The following is a 15,721-nucleotide window of genomic DNA, read 5'->3' as shown; positions in this document are numbered from 1 at the left end:
GTCTGAGGGGCATCTCGGGCCCTCAGCTGGCAGCTCAAAATCTGAGCTGGGAACCTTGGCGAGGGGTCAGGGTTGATGGAGGAATCTGGAAGTTTCAGAATATGGGGCCTTACAGCAGATGAGCTACCCAGGGAGCTTAGAGACTGAGAGGGGGGTCCTGGAGTAGCCGTCCTGTGGGTTGGAGGAGGGGGAAGCAGAAGGACCGCACAGGGTGGTTGGAGAAATAGGAAGGACCGCAGGCCTGGAAGCTCAGCCAAGCTTTGAGAAGCAGCATGTGGTCAGGTGTTCAGGGCAGCAGAAAGGTCCAGGAGCTAACAGGAGATCACTGGGGACTGGGCGGGAGGAGCCATGCTGTGTCGGGCTGAGGTGTGGATGGGAATAGAAAATGAGGACAGCGGGTACGTGTGGAGCCCTGTGCTAGGTATTGAGGATCTAGTGATCCCTACCCTCAAGAGAGGAGACAAAAACACACAAAGAGAATTTGAATATGATTTGATAGGCACTATGTATGGTAGAGGGATGCACAGGATAATTCGAGGCCACAGAGAAAGGTGACAAGTCAGCCTAGGAGACAGGTTTCTGACCGTGGCTGGTGAAGGGAGATGGTATATGAGCCAGATCCTAGAGAGTAAGTAGTTAAATTGGGCCGAGGATTAGGGATGTCCTGCTTGCAGGAAGCACATCCCAGATGGAGGGAACAGCATGGGGATAAGAAATGTGACATGGGGTGTGGTCAAAAGCAGGAGTGTGAAGTGTCTGGAGTATGAAGTGTGAGGCAGGCAGGGTAACGAGAGGAGATAGGAATGGGGGGCCAGGGATGGAGGCCTCTTCCGTCAAGTCTGTGTTGTGGGTGAGGACTTGATGTACCCTGGAGGCGCGGGTTGAAAGCGTTTGGCAGGGGAACATGGCCACGCTTGTCTTTCAGATGGGTGGTGCCGCGGCCGTGTCGAGGGTGGATTTGATGGAGAGGAAAATGCAGAAGGCGGTGCTGTGTAAGTTACCGGGAGGCCATTGGTGTGGTGGGAAACAGTGACTGAAGGCCAAGAAGGGGGCAGTGAGTCAACAGGAGCAGTGACCGATTGGACAGGGGATTGAGGGAGAAGGTGGTTTGAAAACAGCTGTTTTCAGCACAGGCAGCTGAGTGGCTTCTGGACATGCCGGCAGGGAAGGAGCGAGCTAGCACACAGGAGTTTTAGGGGTGGATGGGTGGAGTGGGTAGGGAGGGATGAGTTGGGTTTTGGACATACAGGTTTTTTGTTTTTTGTTTTTTAAGTTCTATTGAGCTATAATTCACATACCATACAATTCACCCAAAGTGCACGATTCATTGTTGGTTTGTTGTTGTTGTTTCACTGATTTGTACAGCCATCACCAGTATTTTAGAATGGTTTCTGGACAAATTGATTTAAAATCTTTCTGAAATAGTAGAAAATTTCTAGCGTATAGGAGAGACTCATACAAGGAATGTCTGTGTCAGGCATAGGGATTTGGGGTCTTCTCTGGTAGGGCTGTCCAGCCGGCATGAAAATAAGGTTCTGAATCTTGGGGAAGCTGCTGGGGCTGGAGGTAGATTTGGGAGTTGGTGCCATGTAGCTCATAGTTGATAATACGAGGGAAGAAGCCTTTGCTTAACAACAAAGTTTGGGAGAGTTGATGTGGGAAGTTCACAATGGACCTTACTGCAGGGGCGAGGGGTGGGGAGAGGGACAGGGCAGGAGAGAGGTGGTGTGTCAAGTAGAATTATTATCAAGTTCTTGCCAAGTCCTTGACACAACTTACCAGTGGTGGTTATTGATGTGAGGGGATTGCTGATGAAAGCAGAGGTGTTTGTTCTTGCCTGAGGAGCTCCCAGTCTGGTTGGGGAAGAAAAGCCAGTTTATAAAGGTAGGTTGGAAAGTCTAGATAGGACTCCTGTCCAACAGGAGACACGTTTGGCTTATTTAGGGACAGTCAGGCAAGACCAGGCTTGAGCTGATCCTTGCAAGTGTAAGCTTTGGAGGAAGGGCATGCCCTTCAGCCTCTCTGGAGGGGAGGGGTGGTGGAAGGGACCTCCATGTCAAGTGTTTGTAGATGGGACGGGCTGGAAGGAATGTTCGAAAATGATGATGGGATAGGCTGGAAGGAATGTTCGCAAATAATGAGGGCTGCCACTGTGTGTATCTCAGGGCCGGATCCCGTCCCTCAACTGCCCGTGTCTTCTTCAGATGCAGCCCTGTTCTCTGGCCCTTGGTCTTGTTCTCAGCATGCTTCTAGAAGCCCCTCAGCCAGCGTACTCCCATTTCCCCACCCAAAGCCCCCCCTCCCCCCCCCCCCCCCCCCCCCCCCGCATCCACACTGCCTTCCCCTCAGGCCTCCACCCTCTCTGGTGCCACAGCTCTGGCAGGAGGTAGTTGTGTACATGTGCTTCTCCTGCATGGTGGCTCCTGTCTCTCCCATTGCCTGTTTCCTGAGGTCCTAGTAAAGTCCTGACTGAGACCACTCCCGAGTCCTTTCCTGTAACATCTGGGGGCAGGTGGATGGGGTGGCGGCCAGGGCAGGGTGGGGTGGGGGAGAGACCTGGAAGTGTATACGGCGGCAGCCAGGCTCGAGCCCCAAGGAGCGCCAGCATTTGCAGGACAGGCCAGCAAGAGGCCGGTGCAGGAGAGGAGTGGAGGCTGACCACGCAGGACGGAGGCCCTGACGCCAGGGGAAGAGGCAGTGGGCACCTGTGTCCAGCAGATGCAGGCAGGGGAAGGATCTAATTCTTTGACCTGTGCGGTTCCTGGTTCTCCCAAGAGCATCATCGCTGGGCTGGGGAGGACGGAAGCTAGACTGAAGTGGGTTGCGAAGTCAAATGGGGGCGAGGACTAGAAGCACAGGCTTGGACCACTTCTGAAGTTTTGCCGTGAAGAGACGAGGTGGGGAGCTGGAGGGGAGTGTGGGGTTTGGAAGCTCTTACATATTTAATTTTTAAGATGGGCTCTCCTAAAGTATGCTCGTGTGCCATACGGCGTAGGAAAGGGGCGTCAGCCGGCCCGAGAGGAGATGGGATTCAGAGCACAGATGACGGGTTGCTCTTCACTAAGTGCAGAGGTGACCGGTGCTGCTGCACTTAGCTTGTCCTGTTCATGGTGGGAACAGGGTCTCTGGCTTCTCTTCTGACCAGAGTGGGAACTTGGGACTTCAGCTAGGGGGGCTCAGACCTGGGTCTGAGGGCAGCAGCAAAAACATTGAAAGAGAGAGAAGGGTTGAAATGTCAGACAGACTTGCCGGGAACGACACCGATTTACGGGACAGCATTGTGGGCACGCCTGCCACCGGTGTTTGTGGTGGCACAGCTTAAAGTCAGATGCACCCGTCCGGTTGTGGGGCTCGCCCCAATTTTACCGTGCACCGGTGTGGGCAGGTCCACGGTAAGTGGCTCCACCCAGGGTTCCTGCTTTACTTAGCGGGAGAGAACAACTCTTTTCCACGCGAATCCATCCTCCTTGGGATCTTTCCACTGAGCTCTCCTTCCGTCCACACCTTCACCTTTGTTGTAGCTCACTGGGGGGGTCTTTCTCCTTCTTCTTTTCTCACTCAGCAGATCAGTTCCTTCATGCCGATCATTCTCAAGTTTGTACGCTTCTAATCTCTAAACTCTCTAAACTCGAGATCCATTATTTCATGCGATTCTAGCTAATGCAGCTGGACTTTTTTTTTTTTTTAAGGGACATGTTCTTCCCTGTATTAAAATGTATTATGTAAAGCTGTGGTGGTAAAAAAGTGTTGCATGTGGGAAAATGTGTCTTGTATCCCAAGCAATCAGGAAAAATAGATAAATTGGACTGTATAGACATTTAAAAATGTATTTCAAAGACAAAAATAAAGACAACCCAATAAAAATGGGTAAAGGGCAGTTCTCCAGAGCAGACACACAAATGGCTAATAAACAGGTGAAAACACGTTCAGCATCATTAGCCATGGGGGAAATGCAAATCAAAACTGCTAGTTAACCTTTCAACCCCACTAGGAGGGCTGTGATCAGAAAGACAGTTACACGCACTGCTGCAGATGTAGGGATATCGGAACCCTGGTGCTTTGCTGCTGGGAATGTAAAATGGTGCGCCCACTTTGGAAACCGTCTGGCAGCTCCTCAAAAGGTTAAACCTAGAGTTACCATACAACCCAGCAGTTCCACTCCTGGGTATAGACCAAGAAAATGGAAACATGTCCACAGAAAAGCTTGTCCACGACTGTTCATAACAGTGTTATTCTCATTAGCCAAAAGTGAACACAACCCAAATGTCTATCAGTTGATGGATTAATATACAAAGTGTGGTGTATGCAAGCAGAGGAATATTATTCAACAATGAGAATAAATGAAGTGCACAATAGGAAAATCTATAGAGGGGTGCCTGGATGGTTCAGTCGGTTGAGTGTCCGACTTCAGCTCAGGTTGTGATTTCGCTGTCCGTGAGTTTAAGCCCCATGTCAGACTCTGTGCTGACAGCTCAGAGCCTGGAGTCTGTTTCGGATTCTGTGTCTCCCTCTCTCTCTGCCCCTCCCCCACTCATGCTCTGTCTCTGTCTCTCTCTCTCTCTCTCTGTCAAAAATAAATAAACATTTAAAAAAAATTAAAAAAAAATCTATAGAAACAGAAATAGATTAGTGTTTACCTGAGGCTGGTGGCTGGGCGTGGGGAGGTATATCTATCTAAAATTAACAACTCAGTGAATTTCAGTATATTCAGAGTTGTGCAGCTGTCACCACAATCAGTTTTAGAACGTGGTCATCCACTGGCTAAAAAGCCCCGTACTCATTAACAGTCCCTTTCCCCCTAACCACACTCCCGCCCACCCCCCCCGCCGCCATTTTCTGTGGATTTACCTAGATGATATTTCATCTAAATGGAATCGTACAGTAGGTAATGCAGTCTGTCGTGTGTGGCTTCTTTTACTTAGCATAAGGTTTTCAAGGTTCACCTGTGTTATAGTATGTGTCATACTTCGTTCCTTTTATTGTTGAATCATATCTGCCTTTGTGTGAACAATACCACTTTCCTCCATTCGTTGGATTTCTCCACATCCTCACCAACACTTGTTATGTCTCTTTTTAATGTGAAATGATACCTCCTTGTGGTTTTGATTTGTATTTTCTTGATGGCTAGTGATACTGAGTATCTTTTCATGTGCTTTTTGGCCATTTATATATCTTCTTTGGAGAACTGTCTATTCAGATCTTTTTTAAGTTTATTTATTGAGAGAAAGAGAACAAGTGGGGAGGGGCAGAGAGAGAGGGGGACATAGGATCCAAAGCAGGCTCCGTGCCAATAGCAGAGAGCCTGATGCGGGGCTCGAACTCATGAACTATGAGATCATGACCTGAGCTGAAGTCAGATGCTTAACCGACTGAGCCACCTAAGTGCCCCAGATCATTTTTGTATATGGTCTGAGGAAGGGGTCAAAATTCATTCTTTTACATATGGATACCTAGTTGTCCCAGTACTGTTTGTCAAAAAGACTATTCTAGTTGTCTTGGCACCCTGGTTGGAAATTAATTGACCGTAGGTATGAGGGTTTATTTCTGGTCTCTCGATTCTGTGTCATTGATCGATAGGTCTATCCTTATGCCAGTACTGCATCACCTTGATTGCTATAGCTTTGTGTAGTGCATTTTGTAATTGGGAAAACATCTTTATATTCGAGATTGTTTTGTCTATTCTCGATCCCTTGAGTTACCAAATGGATTTTAGGATGAGCTTGTTAATTTCTGCAAAGAAGCCAGCTGGGATTGCACTGAAAATGATGAGGGACAGAAGTAGGGAGATGTTTACCCTTATCCAGGAAGCTGACCTAAAGCCTGCATAGTTTTGATACAGATCAAATACATGCTGGTTACTACATTCTGTAAGGGTCTCGCGACTGCCTCTATATCTCCAATAGTTAATATCGAACTGAATGACAAAGGAATCTTGCAAAAGTAGTTTTACGAGTAGACATTCAAAGAAATTCAAAGAAATTTTGGTAATCTGATATTCCCAGCATGCCTCTTTCCCTTTGATTACTGAGTATATATAACCACCAGCCTCACACAGCAAAAGTACAGCACCTTCTGCCCATGGGTCGGGTTCCCATGCTACTTAAATACACTTAGTAAGTTGCACTGTCAGCGGCTCAAGAATTCTTTCTTTACTGTTGGCCTCAACCCCCACATAATTTTTGGTAGCCTGTACGGGGACAGTGATGAAAGAAATTCAGGAGCTTCAGTGCGGCTTGGTAAGTCTTCTTTACCCCCAGTATTTGTTTCTTACTTGTTCTTTTTTGGAGATGTCCTGAATAGTATGACTCTCCAGAATGTGCCTTGTCCAAGTGCTCAGGAGAGAACCTGTGCCTGTGGCTACACTACAGGGAGGGACAAACTTCTGCCCCCCAGCTGGACACTGGTACCTTGGCCGTAACAGCGTTGGTCAGAAATCAGGCTCTCCCTGTTTTACTGGTTTATTTATTATTTTTTTTTAGTGTTTGTTTATTTTGGGGACTGAGAGAGACAGAGTGTGAGCAGGGGAGGGGCAGAGAGAGAGAGGGAGACACAGAATCCGAAGTAGCCTCAGGCTCTGAACTGTCTGTACACAGCCTGACGCAGGGCTCAAACTCAGGAGCCATGAGATCATGACCTGAGCCGAAGTCAGACACTTAACTGACAGAGCCACCCGGGAGCTCCTGTTTTGCTGTTTTTTGTAATGTTTGTATTCTTCTTGGGCTTGGGATGGCCATACATGTCATTAGGGTGGCTGCCAACCTTCAGACCCCCTAAATAGACCAGTGTGATCCCTCGATGAGCATAAAATTCAAGGTACATCTTCTTGTGTGCTTCCCGAAAGGGACAGGTGGGAGCTGTTCCCATTTGGGGCACTCACCCAACAGGGGACCCCTCCCTTGGGACTGGATCACGGCTGAAACTCATGAGAAAGTTGCCCGGGTTAGGTAGGAGTTCCACACTGCCATCTTTTCATGTCTCTCATTTGACCTTCCCCATCGACTGTTTGGTGTTCTTGGTCCTGCTCTCAGGGTAAAGGTACCTTAGATAGCTCATGCGTAATTCGATGTGAAATGGCTGCCCCTTCTAAACAAAGGCCAGGACCTCCACCCCATCCATTACTGCTAGATCCAGAGGCTTACGAAGGGTATCATTATTGGTCACCAAGCCTACCGACTCCCCCAAAATGGAAACAGGCAGCCTCAATGGTTGCGGCATTTCAGTCCATCTCCCCGCACCTACTGCAGGTTAGGGTGCAATAGGGGAAGTGGAGGGAGGCCCACATCCCTCCTCAAGTAGTACAGGGGTGTCAGAGCAGTCAGGGGAGGGTGCCTCCTGCCGCCCTGAACCCCAGGAAGCTTCAGCAGTGTTCCTGATAGGATGCCATTCAGAAGCCGAGGGAGATTTTGGTCAAGGACTCTTAGTTAATGTAACTATGGATGGGATCAGCTTCTTCAGTCCCAGAGGATCCCCCGTCTCCTAACACAATGGAGTTAATTTGGATTTAAAGAAAAAGTGCCGAACCCTACTCCCCACCCCAAAGAATAAATACTGCCCCCTAGTTAACACTGCCAATAAAAGATAGAAACCCAAGTGCCAGGACGTGCAGCTCACTCTCTCGAGCTTGCCTGCTCTCACATCTCGAGAGTGTCTTTTTCACTTTAATAACCTTTCCCTCCCCACTTCTTTTACTCATCTGCTGTGCTGCATGTCTGTCCTGAGCTCCTTCCTGAGACAAGACCAAGAACCTCCAGCATCCGCTTTAGGTCTGGCTGGGTCAAGGCTCCAGGGATCGGGGTCTCCCCAGTTCACACGGCAACACCTTTGGCAGCCATGAAGGGACAGGGTAACAACAGGTCGAGTGACCGTCTTCATCGGTGAGGTTCTCACCTTCCTTGTGCTGGACAGTTGCTTAGTCACTCTTTGTTCTGCTCTCTCTCTCTGATCTCCCTGGGGAAAGGCCTCAAAAGGAAACAAAAAATTCCAGTATGCCAGATTATATCTCAGTACAGGGGAGACTTCTCCTGTCTCTCCCAAGGACACGCATGTTGATTGAAAGGAAGGATGGGCAGGGGTTCCCTCTTGGGGGGCACGCTAGGCCAAAGAGGGCAGCAGGTTGGGGATGCCCACCTGCATCAGGGATGATAGTGTGATGGTTCCAGGGAGATGTCCCAGGGCCCAGACTCTCCAAGGTGGCGCTCTTGGGGTTCAGCAGGGACGCCTCTAGCCCAGGAGACTGTCAACTTTCTTTCCTCTAAATCCTTGATCCCATCCCACCCCGCCTTGAGATGCATCTTGAGAAACTAGAACCAGTTTGACCCTGGCACCTTGTATGCTTCCTTCCCACATCGGCTTCTTTGTAACATTGTTGGCCTCAGTATAAACTAAAGGATGGGGAAGTCTGACCAGAAAAATAGACCGAAATCCCATATGGTCAGGCTTTTACGGATCTGTACCCAAACCCTGATCTGTCTGTGCTCTTTTAGGGGCCCTGAGAACACCCACCTCCTCCACTCCTCAATCCACCATCAGCTCACCTGCCTTAGGCCTTGTACTTCTGTTAATCCGCCACAAGCCTGTGTTCTGTCCTGTGTGCCCACCCACCTTGTCTCTTTGTAAACAGGTTGCCGCCAGGATCCTGTACAGCCCCCCCCCCCTTTTTCCTGAGTTACTCGTCTCCTCTTTGCTGCTGCTTTTGTGTGTCAGATCTGAAATCTGTCTCGAGCGACCTGGATGAATGTCGCCTGATCCTTGTACGTGGAGGCATCTCCCTCCTTCGTCTCCAGGTTAATGGCTGTGATAAACAGAGCCAATTGTCTGTTATAGGTCTTCCTCAGGATGAGGACTTTAAGGAATATTCCCAAGCAGCTTTTGAAACTCCTTTTGTTTATGGGGCGCCTGGGTGGCGCAGTCGGTTAAGCGTCTGACTTCAGCCAGGTCACGATCTCGTGGTCCGTGAGTTCGAGCCCCGCGTCGGGCTCTGGGCTGATGGCTCGGAGCCTGGAGCCTGTTTCCGATTCTGTGTCTCCCTCTCTCTCTGCCCCTCCCCCGTTCATGCTCTTTCTCTCTCTGTCCCCAAAATAAATAAATGTTGAAAAAAAAAATTAAAAAAAAAAAAAGAAACTCCTTTTGTTTCAAGGGGGTTCCCTGTATTGTCTGGCCAGACTAGACTGTCTTTTTTCACATTTTGTTGGGGGAAAGAAAATGTTCATCTGTTCTTCTGTCTGGTGACCGGGAGTCTCTTTCTTCTGTTTGGGCTTTTATCGCCTCCAGCCTTGCAGGCAGCACCTCGCCTCTTCTGCCTCCTCCTCCCTCTCCTCCTGTTTCTGCACCACCCTCCACCCTAGGCAAGGCTTACCTAACAGGCTCCTGCACCCTCTTCAGTGCCTGTGGCACCAGTGGTTTCTGGTCCTACTCTCAGTGTCAAGGAGCGGAGAGCACTCCAAGCTGTTGGGCCACCTCCTTATGAGGTTCAAACTGAAACACCTCCCAGGTCAGCAAGAAGGGGCCTAATGGCTCCCTTGGACTTAAACCACCCCTCAGATTTCTCCACAGGTACCCCAAGTAACATGGACAGTGCGGAGCAGATTGATTGACTTTTAGTGGGCACAGGTGCAACATATTTTGATGTAAAGTCAATTTAAGTTTGTTTATTGTTTTTAAGTTTATTTATTTTGAGAGAGAGAGAGGATCCCAAGCAGGCTCTGTGCTGTCAGCACAGAGCCTGAGGTGGGGCTCGATCTCATGAACTGTCTCATAAAGCTTTCATGGGTAATGGTTACGAACAAGTAGGTAGGTTGAATAAATGAAAAGGTTTCTAGGTAAAACTTTTAATGGCTTTCAAGATCTTTTGTAGCATGAATTTTTTTTTATGTTTATTTATTTTTGAGAGAGAGAGTACCGATGCAAGCAGGGGAGGGGCAGAGAGAGAGGGAGTCAGAGAATCCAAAGCAGGTTCCAGGCTCTAAGCTGTCAGCCCCAGTGTGGGGCTCAAACTCATAAACCATGAGATCCTGACCTGAGCCAAAGTTGGATGCTTAACCGGTTGAGCCACCCAGGTGCCCCAGTAACCTGAAAGTTTTAAAGTTTTGCTAAGTTAAATGATAAATTGGATTGAATTCATTGGATATCCATAACCTTTCTAAATAAGGTAAAATACCTAAAGCATTGTTTTCTGAACATAGGTTTGTGTTTTTGGCTTCTTATTGTGGAGAAACTGACAGGGTTGCTTTCCTCATCATTTCCATCAGCCTTAATTATGTTTAATAGAATTTTAACTTAGAAACCTTAGTTTCCAGTGAACATGAAGTAGTAACCAATTGTGAACTGTCTGCTACACCAGAATTCTTTAGATTGGCAAATTTATGAATATAGTTCATAATTTCTAAAAACATGTTTTCCCATAGCACAATCTTTCAACAAAGCATGCTTAACAAGAGACTCAACTCTGTATGTAGGAAAGTGGGAAATGTGTTAGGAAGATACAAGAAATGAGAATACATTTTGTTGAGAGGAAAAATAAAGTAATTTTGTCCTAAAATGAGACTGTTTATTTAGAGAGAGAAGGCTTAGGACAAAGCCTGAGTGAAAAAGAAAGTTGTAGAAGGTTTGTCAAGGCAAATCTTTGAAAAGAACTTTGTATGTAATCATGACTAAGATTGAAATGATCTCTTATTGTCAGCTTGGTTAGTTAAATATGGAGTTTTATAGTGATCTATGATCCTGTTTAGGCATGTACCATGAAACTTCCCAAGATTCAAACTCTAAATAAAGTCTTTTTGACTGATTAGGCTGGTTTATTTGGTATGGTAAGCTACTTGGGAAGCTGTATCACAGAGGTGATGATAAAGGTTATGTTGTTTGGGTAAATGCTGTAACTGTTCTAGAAATTATATGAAATTCCTGTAGTTTTAGTATGTTCTGGTACAAGGTCATCATTTGACATTCCGAGCTTCAACATACCTTTTGGAGGACACGATGAACCCGTAACAGCCACTAACAGGGTTCTCTCCTATTCCTCTCCACCCCAGGCGCCCCGTATGCAATGGCCCTGGTGTCTGCTGATTCCCGCATTGCAGAACTTCTCACGGAGCTCCATCAGCTGATCAAACAAACCCAGGTAAAAAGCTGCAGCCCTTGGCTCCTGGAGGGCAGCATGTGAGTGGCAGGGGCAGGGGCAGGGGTGGGGGGTGGGGAGGGTTGTGTTCAGAGAGATTGGATGTGCAGGAGCCCAGGTGATGTGAAGAATGCGTTTTAAGAACGAGAATGTGGGGGTATTACTACCCTTCCTGCTGGATTTTCTATCAGGGGCAGGATTTTGTGATTCTTTCTGTTTAATGACGGCTATATTGAGATCTGGTTCACTAGTTCCAAGTGTCCTATTCCAGTGGTTTTGGTGTATTTACAGAGTTGTGCAACCATCACCACGATCAATTTCAGAATGTTGACATCATCTGACAAAAATGCCCTGTACCCATTATGGCCATTCCTCTTTTCCCTCCACCCTCTTATCTCAGCTGAACACAGATACTCTTACTGGGCAGGATATTCCAGGAGTGCAGGCAGAGGTTCTCTCCCAGGAGCTGGTCAAGGGCCAAAACTTTTCTGGAATGTGCAGGATCTGAAAACACAGGCCTGTTGAGTTCAACTTTTCCGGCACAGCCCCCCGTCCCCAGCCCTTGGCCTAGGCTCCCTTAGAGCGAAATGATATTGGAGCATCTACATTTAATACAGCATTTCTACATCAGCTATAGCAGCAGTGTCAACACGAGTATGCCTGACATTTGGAGGAGCCGGTGTGGGGTCGGGATAGACTTCAAGAAACAGCCTGTCCTATTGAGCCATTACATACATTTTCATATTTTTATACTAATTTGGTTACCCATTTCCCCCCTTCGTCCACTCCTGTTTGTGCCTTATAATACGTTTGTGTTGAACTGTTCCTTTGGGCACTGGTACCAGAATTATCATATGACTTCTTTACGTAAGGCAGTTGAGTTTTACTGGCGATACCAGGGTGGTACACTGTTGAACTATGGTCATGGTAGAATTCAGTTTCATTATAGAACAAGTTAGTAAGAATTATAGACTTATTTCTTATGCCTTCCCACCGGAATTGGCCTTGCCCACTTACTAGATATCGTACTTAACTAGATATTGTCCTGGACAATAAAAGTATACTTTACCATATTTGCTTTATTACGGTTGGCCACGATTCAGTTATTTCTGGGTTCTGGTGACAAAGCCAGTCACCCTGTTGCAGCTCACAGGCTTGTAAAGAGACTGGTTTTCATTGTGTGCCCTTGTACAGCGGGGCTCACCTCCTCCCTATGGGAAGGACCTAAGCGATACTCAAAGTCTTTAACAGCCCTACCTCTGCCAGCTGTACCTCAGGATGTCTTATTTTGATCTGTTCTTGGATCAAGGTAGTCATGGTGCATCAATATAAATTATAAAAGCCCTGTACAGGTGCCCTAGAAGGGCCGCCACAGGTTTAGAAACCCGTACTTCCCCTAGGTGTGTCCTTGGAGCTCAGTGGCTAGAATGGAGGGCCATTGCCCCATGGCTGCGCAGCCCCCGTCTAGATTAAAATAGCCAAGAGGCCCTGAGGGGCAGGATGGCAAACCTTTCCCAACAACACATGGGTCCGTGAATTATCCAGCACTATCTGTTGGATTGACCTGGCCCAATACACTAACTCCTCCTCATCTTTCCAGGTGGACACACACTCCTTGTCTTCCTCCTACCAGAGAACTCACCTTAGTCTGTTCATTTTACTAATCAGTCTTCCTCTGAATGCCACTTCTCCTTAAAAGTGTATTCAATTGTCCCATAAGGCGCACACCAGCACCCGTCTCCCCTAAAACCCTTTCTGTCTGTGGGCCAGTGTACTTTCTCCAGCACGCATTTTGTTGCCATTGTTGTCTACTGGCCTGGGTGCAGTGAGGAGACCTATTTCGTACTCCAAAATGCTGGGTGCCCTATACTGGATGTATGGTGGCCACACGTAGATGTATTTTAGCCTGAATGTATCAAATGGCCTCTCCAAACCTTCTTCACCCAGGGCGAGAAGGTTCCCCAGGGGAATTTGGACCCACCATGTGATGCCTGCTGCTTTAATCCTATCAGAAAGCCATTTTTTTCCATTTAAAAAGATATCTTTTCATTCACAAAAATAAGAGTGGTGTGTGTTTGTGCACGGCCTATTGGATGTGCCGCTGCTATACTTTGGTCCATTATAATCAGGGTCCTCTCCAAGCATTCGGTCATCCAGGTTTATAGTTACACAGGGACCCATCTCCTGGGAGCCATGCACCACACAGTCATGTGGCCCAGAAGGGAGCGGTTCCCGGAAATTCCTTCCCAAATGAAGTCTTTTGTAGTGGGATGTAACCTGAAAAGTAAGGGTCAGGAGATGCCGGTATAAATATTTCTGGGGCCTCTGGCCTGGGATGCGGGGTGCCACAGCAGGATAAAGGGCCGCCCTCATGCCTGTTGACCTCACCCTTGCAGGAAGAGCGTTCACGGAGCGAACACAACTTAGTGAACATCCAGAAGACCCATGAGCGGATGCAGACAGAGAACAAGAGTAAGTAGCTGGACTCACAAGAGAAAGGGGTGTGGGCCGAGACAGGGAACCTGACTGTTACTAGTGTCGGACAGGATTTGGACAGGATTTTTGCATGTACCTACACAACCCGAAATGAACCGCTCCTTAGCCAGAGGGACAGTTTTCCCTTAGGCTGTGTGATATATGGTGACCCAGGAAACAGATAGCAGATGACTTAGCACTAAGGAGCCTTAAAATCCCCCAATTCTAGGGACTGGGACGTCAGTGAAATGAGGCTGCATCCAGGGGAACCCCTTTGGGCACACAAGCATCCCCAGTAGGCTGGTGTTTTCTAGAGAGAGCTTCCCTCCCGTGCACTGCACATGCCCCAGCGGCCCTCATGCTCAGCCTCCTGGGTTGGTGCTTTCCAACCCTGAGCAGCTTTGAGAGTTGTTGTCTGTCTTCCTCTGTGCTGACACGTATCTTCTGTCATGCGATGGCAGAGATTAGAAAGTCCTCTCCTGACATGTAATGATGTGATCTGTACCATATGAAAATGTGAACTCGTCGAACATGGGCATCTGCCTCAGAGAGCACTTCTGACACAATAAAGCTCACACCCTGGCCCGTGGCCTCTGTAAGCCTCCGGAAGTCTGATTTGGGTGTACTGGAAGCAGGGCCACGTGACCACCAGCTGCCCCTTGCCCACGCCTCTTTCTCTGTTCACTTTGCAGTCTCTCCCTATTACCGGACAAAGCTGCGTGGGCTCTATACAACCGCCAAGGCCGATGCGGAGGCGGAGTGCAAGTGAGTACTGTCCCACCGCCCTGCCCTCATCTCCCCTTCCCCGCCCGTGTGCTGGGCTCCAGAAGCCTACAAACCACAGCCCCAGCCGCCTTTCCTGCCACGGATAAGCAGATTCCCACTCCCCAGGCTGTCCCTGGGGGCTTGCCTTCCCTAGAACCCACTTTTGGACCTCTCTTTCCCGATAGCCCTGCTGTTTTATAGATGGCAGTGAGGTGGGGACCAGACCCCAGCACTGCCATTTACCAGCCACAGTGACCTTTTGAGCAGGCCCTTCCGTCGAGATTCAGTTGCTCCATCATTACAATGGGGATAATAACCATCTACAGAATTATCAGCATATGAGATGGTTGTATATATAGTGCCTAAGACCAGTGTTTTTCAAACTTCTGATCATTACCTGTGGTAGGAAATACATTTTCTGTTGTGGCTTAATAATAATAATAATATTAAATACATAATCATCATGTTAATAATATTAATAAAGACTCCTATTGGCCTTACTGTGCCAGGCATTATTCCAAGTACTTTATGTATTTATCTCAATGCTCAGAGCCACCATTTTACAGATGAGGAAACTAAGACACAAGGGGTTCCATAATCTGCTAAAAGACATACAACTAGTAAGTGGGGGAGCCCAACTTCAGACCCAAAGTCCATATTCTTGGATACCATGCTAGAATGGTTTAATGATTGTCTTTTCACATTTATTTTATATGCACATATATCATAGAATTGGAACAAGAAATAGTTTGTACTGTTACTATGTCTTTGTGTGTGTGTGTGTGTGTGTGTTTTGTTTTGTTTTGTTTTAAGTAATCTCTACACCCACTGTGTGGGGCTCAAGCTCATGACCCAGAGATTGAGAGTTGCATGCTCTTACGGCTGAGCCAGCCAGGTATCCTCTGTTCTGTTTTTTTTTAAATGCTGGTTGTTACCCAGGAAATTAATTTCACAACTCACTAATGAGTTATGGGCTCCGTTTAAATACTGGCCTGCACATGTGGTGATGGCCAGCACCCTAAACATTTCTAGTGGTTCCAGATCTTCCTCTTCTCCCATCAGGCTCTTCATGAGCACACTGCCTTGTGCTCATGGTCCCAGACTTTCGTCACCTGCTGTCATCTTTGTTTTACAAACTTTGCTGGCACCTGTGTCTGGTGCTGGCCATCCACATATAGAGACATGAGGATAGCGAAGACGCTGCCTTCAAGGGCAAACGGTCCGGAAAGGAGAGGCACCCTAAGAAAAGAGTTACAGGACAGTGTGGTTGATGGGCCAGCAGAGGTGGGCTCACTGTGCCTGCAGGCCTGGGATGGCCGCGGGGAGGAGGAGAGACTTGAAGTAGGGGTCAGCAGGTGGACACGGCAG

The 15,721-nt window shown here is 47.9% G+C and overlaps 1 protein-coding gene across 2 annotated transcripts in view; it reads left to right on the top strand.

The window, feature by feature from the left end:
- SGF29 (SAGA complex associated factor 29) overlaps positions 1-15,721 on the top strand; it is a 31,962-nt gene that overhangs the window by 9,732 nt on the left and 6,509 nt on the right. For both annotated transcript variants that reach the window (XM_025920521.2, XM_086692495.1), the window contains 3 exons: positions 11,028-11,116; positions 13,510-13,585; positions 14,281-14,353. In XM_025920521.2, the coding sequence (XP_025776306.1) occupies positions 11,042-11,116; positions 13,510-13,585; positions 14,281-14,353 (224 nt within the window). In that variant the 5' untranslated portion in view covers positions 11,028-11,041. The remainder of the gene's footprint in view (positions 1-11,027; positions 11,117-13,509; positions 13,586-14,280; positions 14,354-15,721) is intronic.

This window comes from Puma concolor, chromosome E3 (genome assembly GCF_028749965.1).
Source record: "Puma concolor isolate L17-30 chromosome E3, mPumCon1.1.hap2, whole genome shotgun sequence".
Taxonomy (NCBI): Eukaryota; Metazoa; Chordata; class Mammalia; order Carnivora; family Felidae; genus Puma; species Puma concolor.
This window is presented reverse-complemented; position numbering and strand designations above follow the sequence as displayed.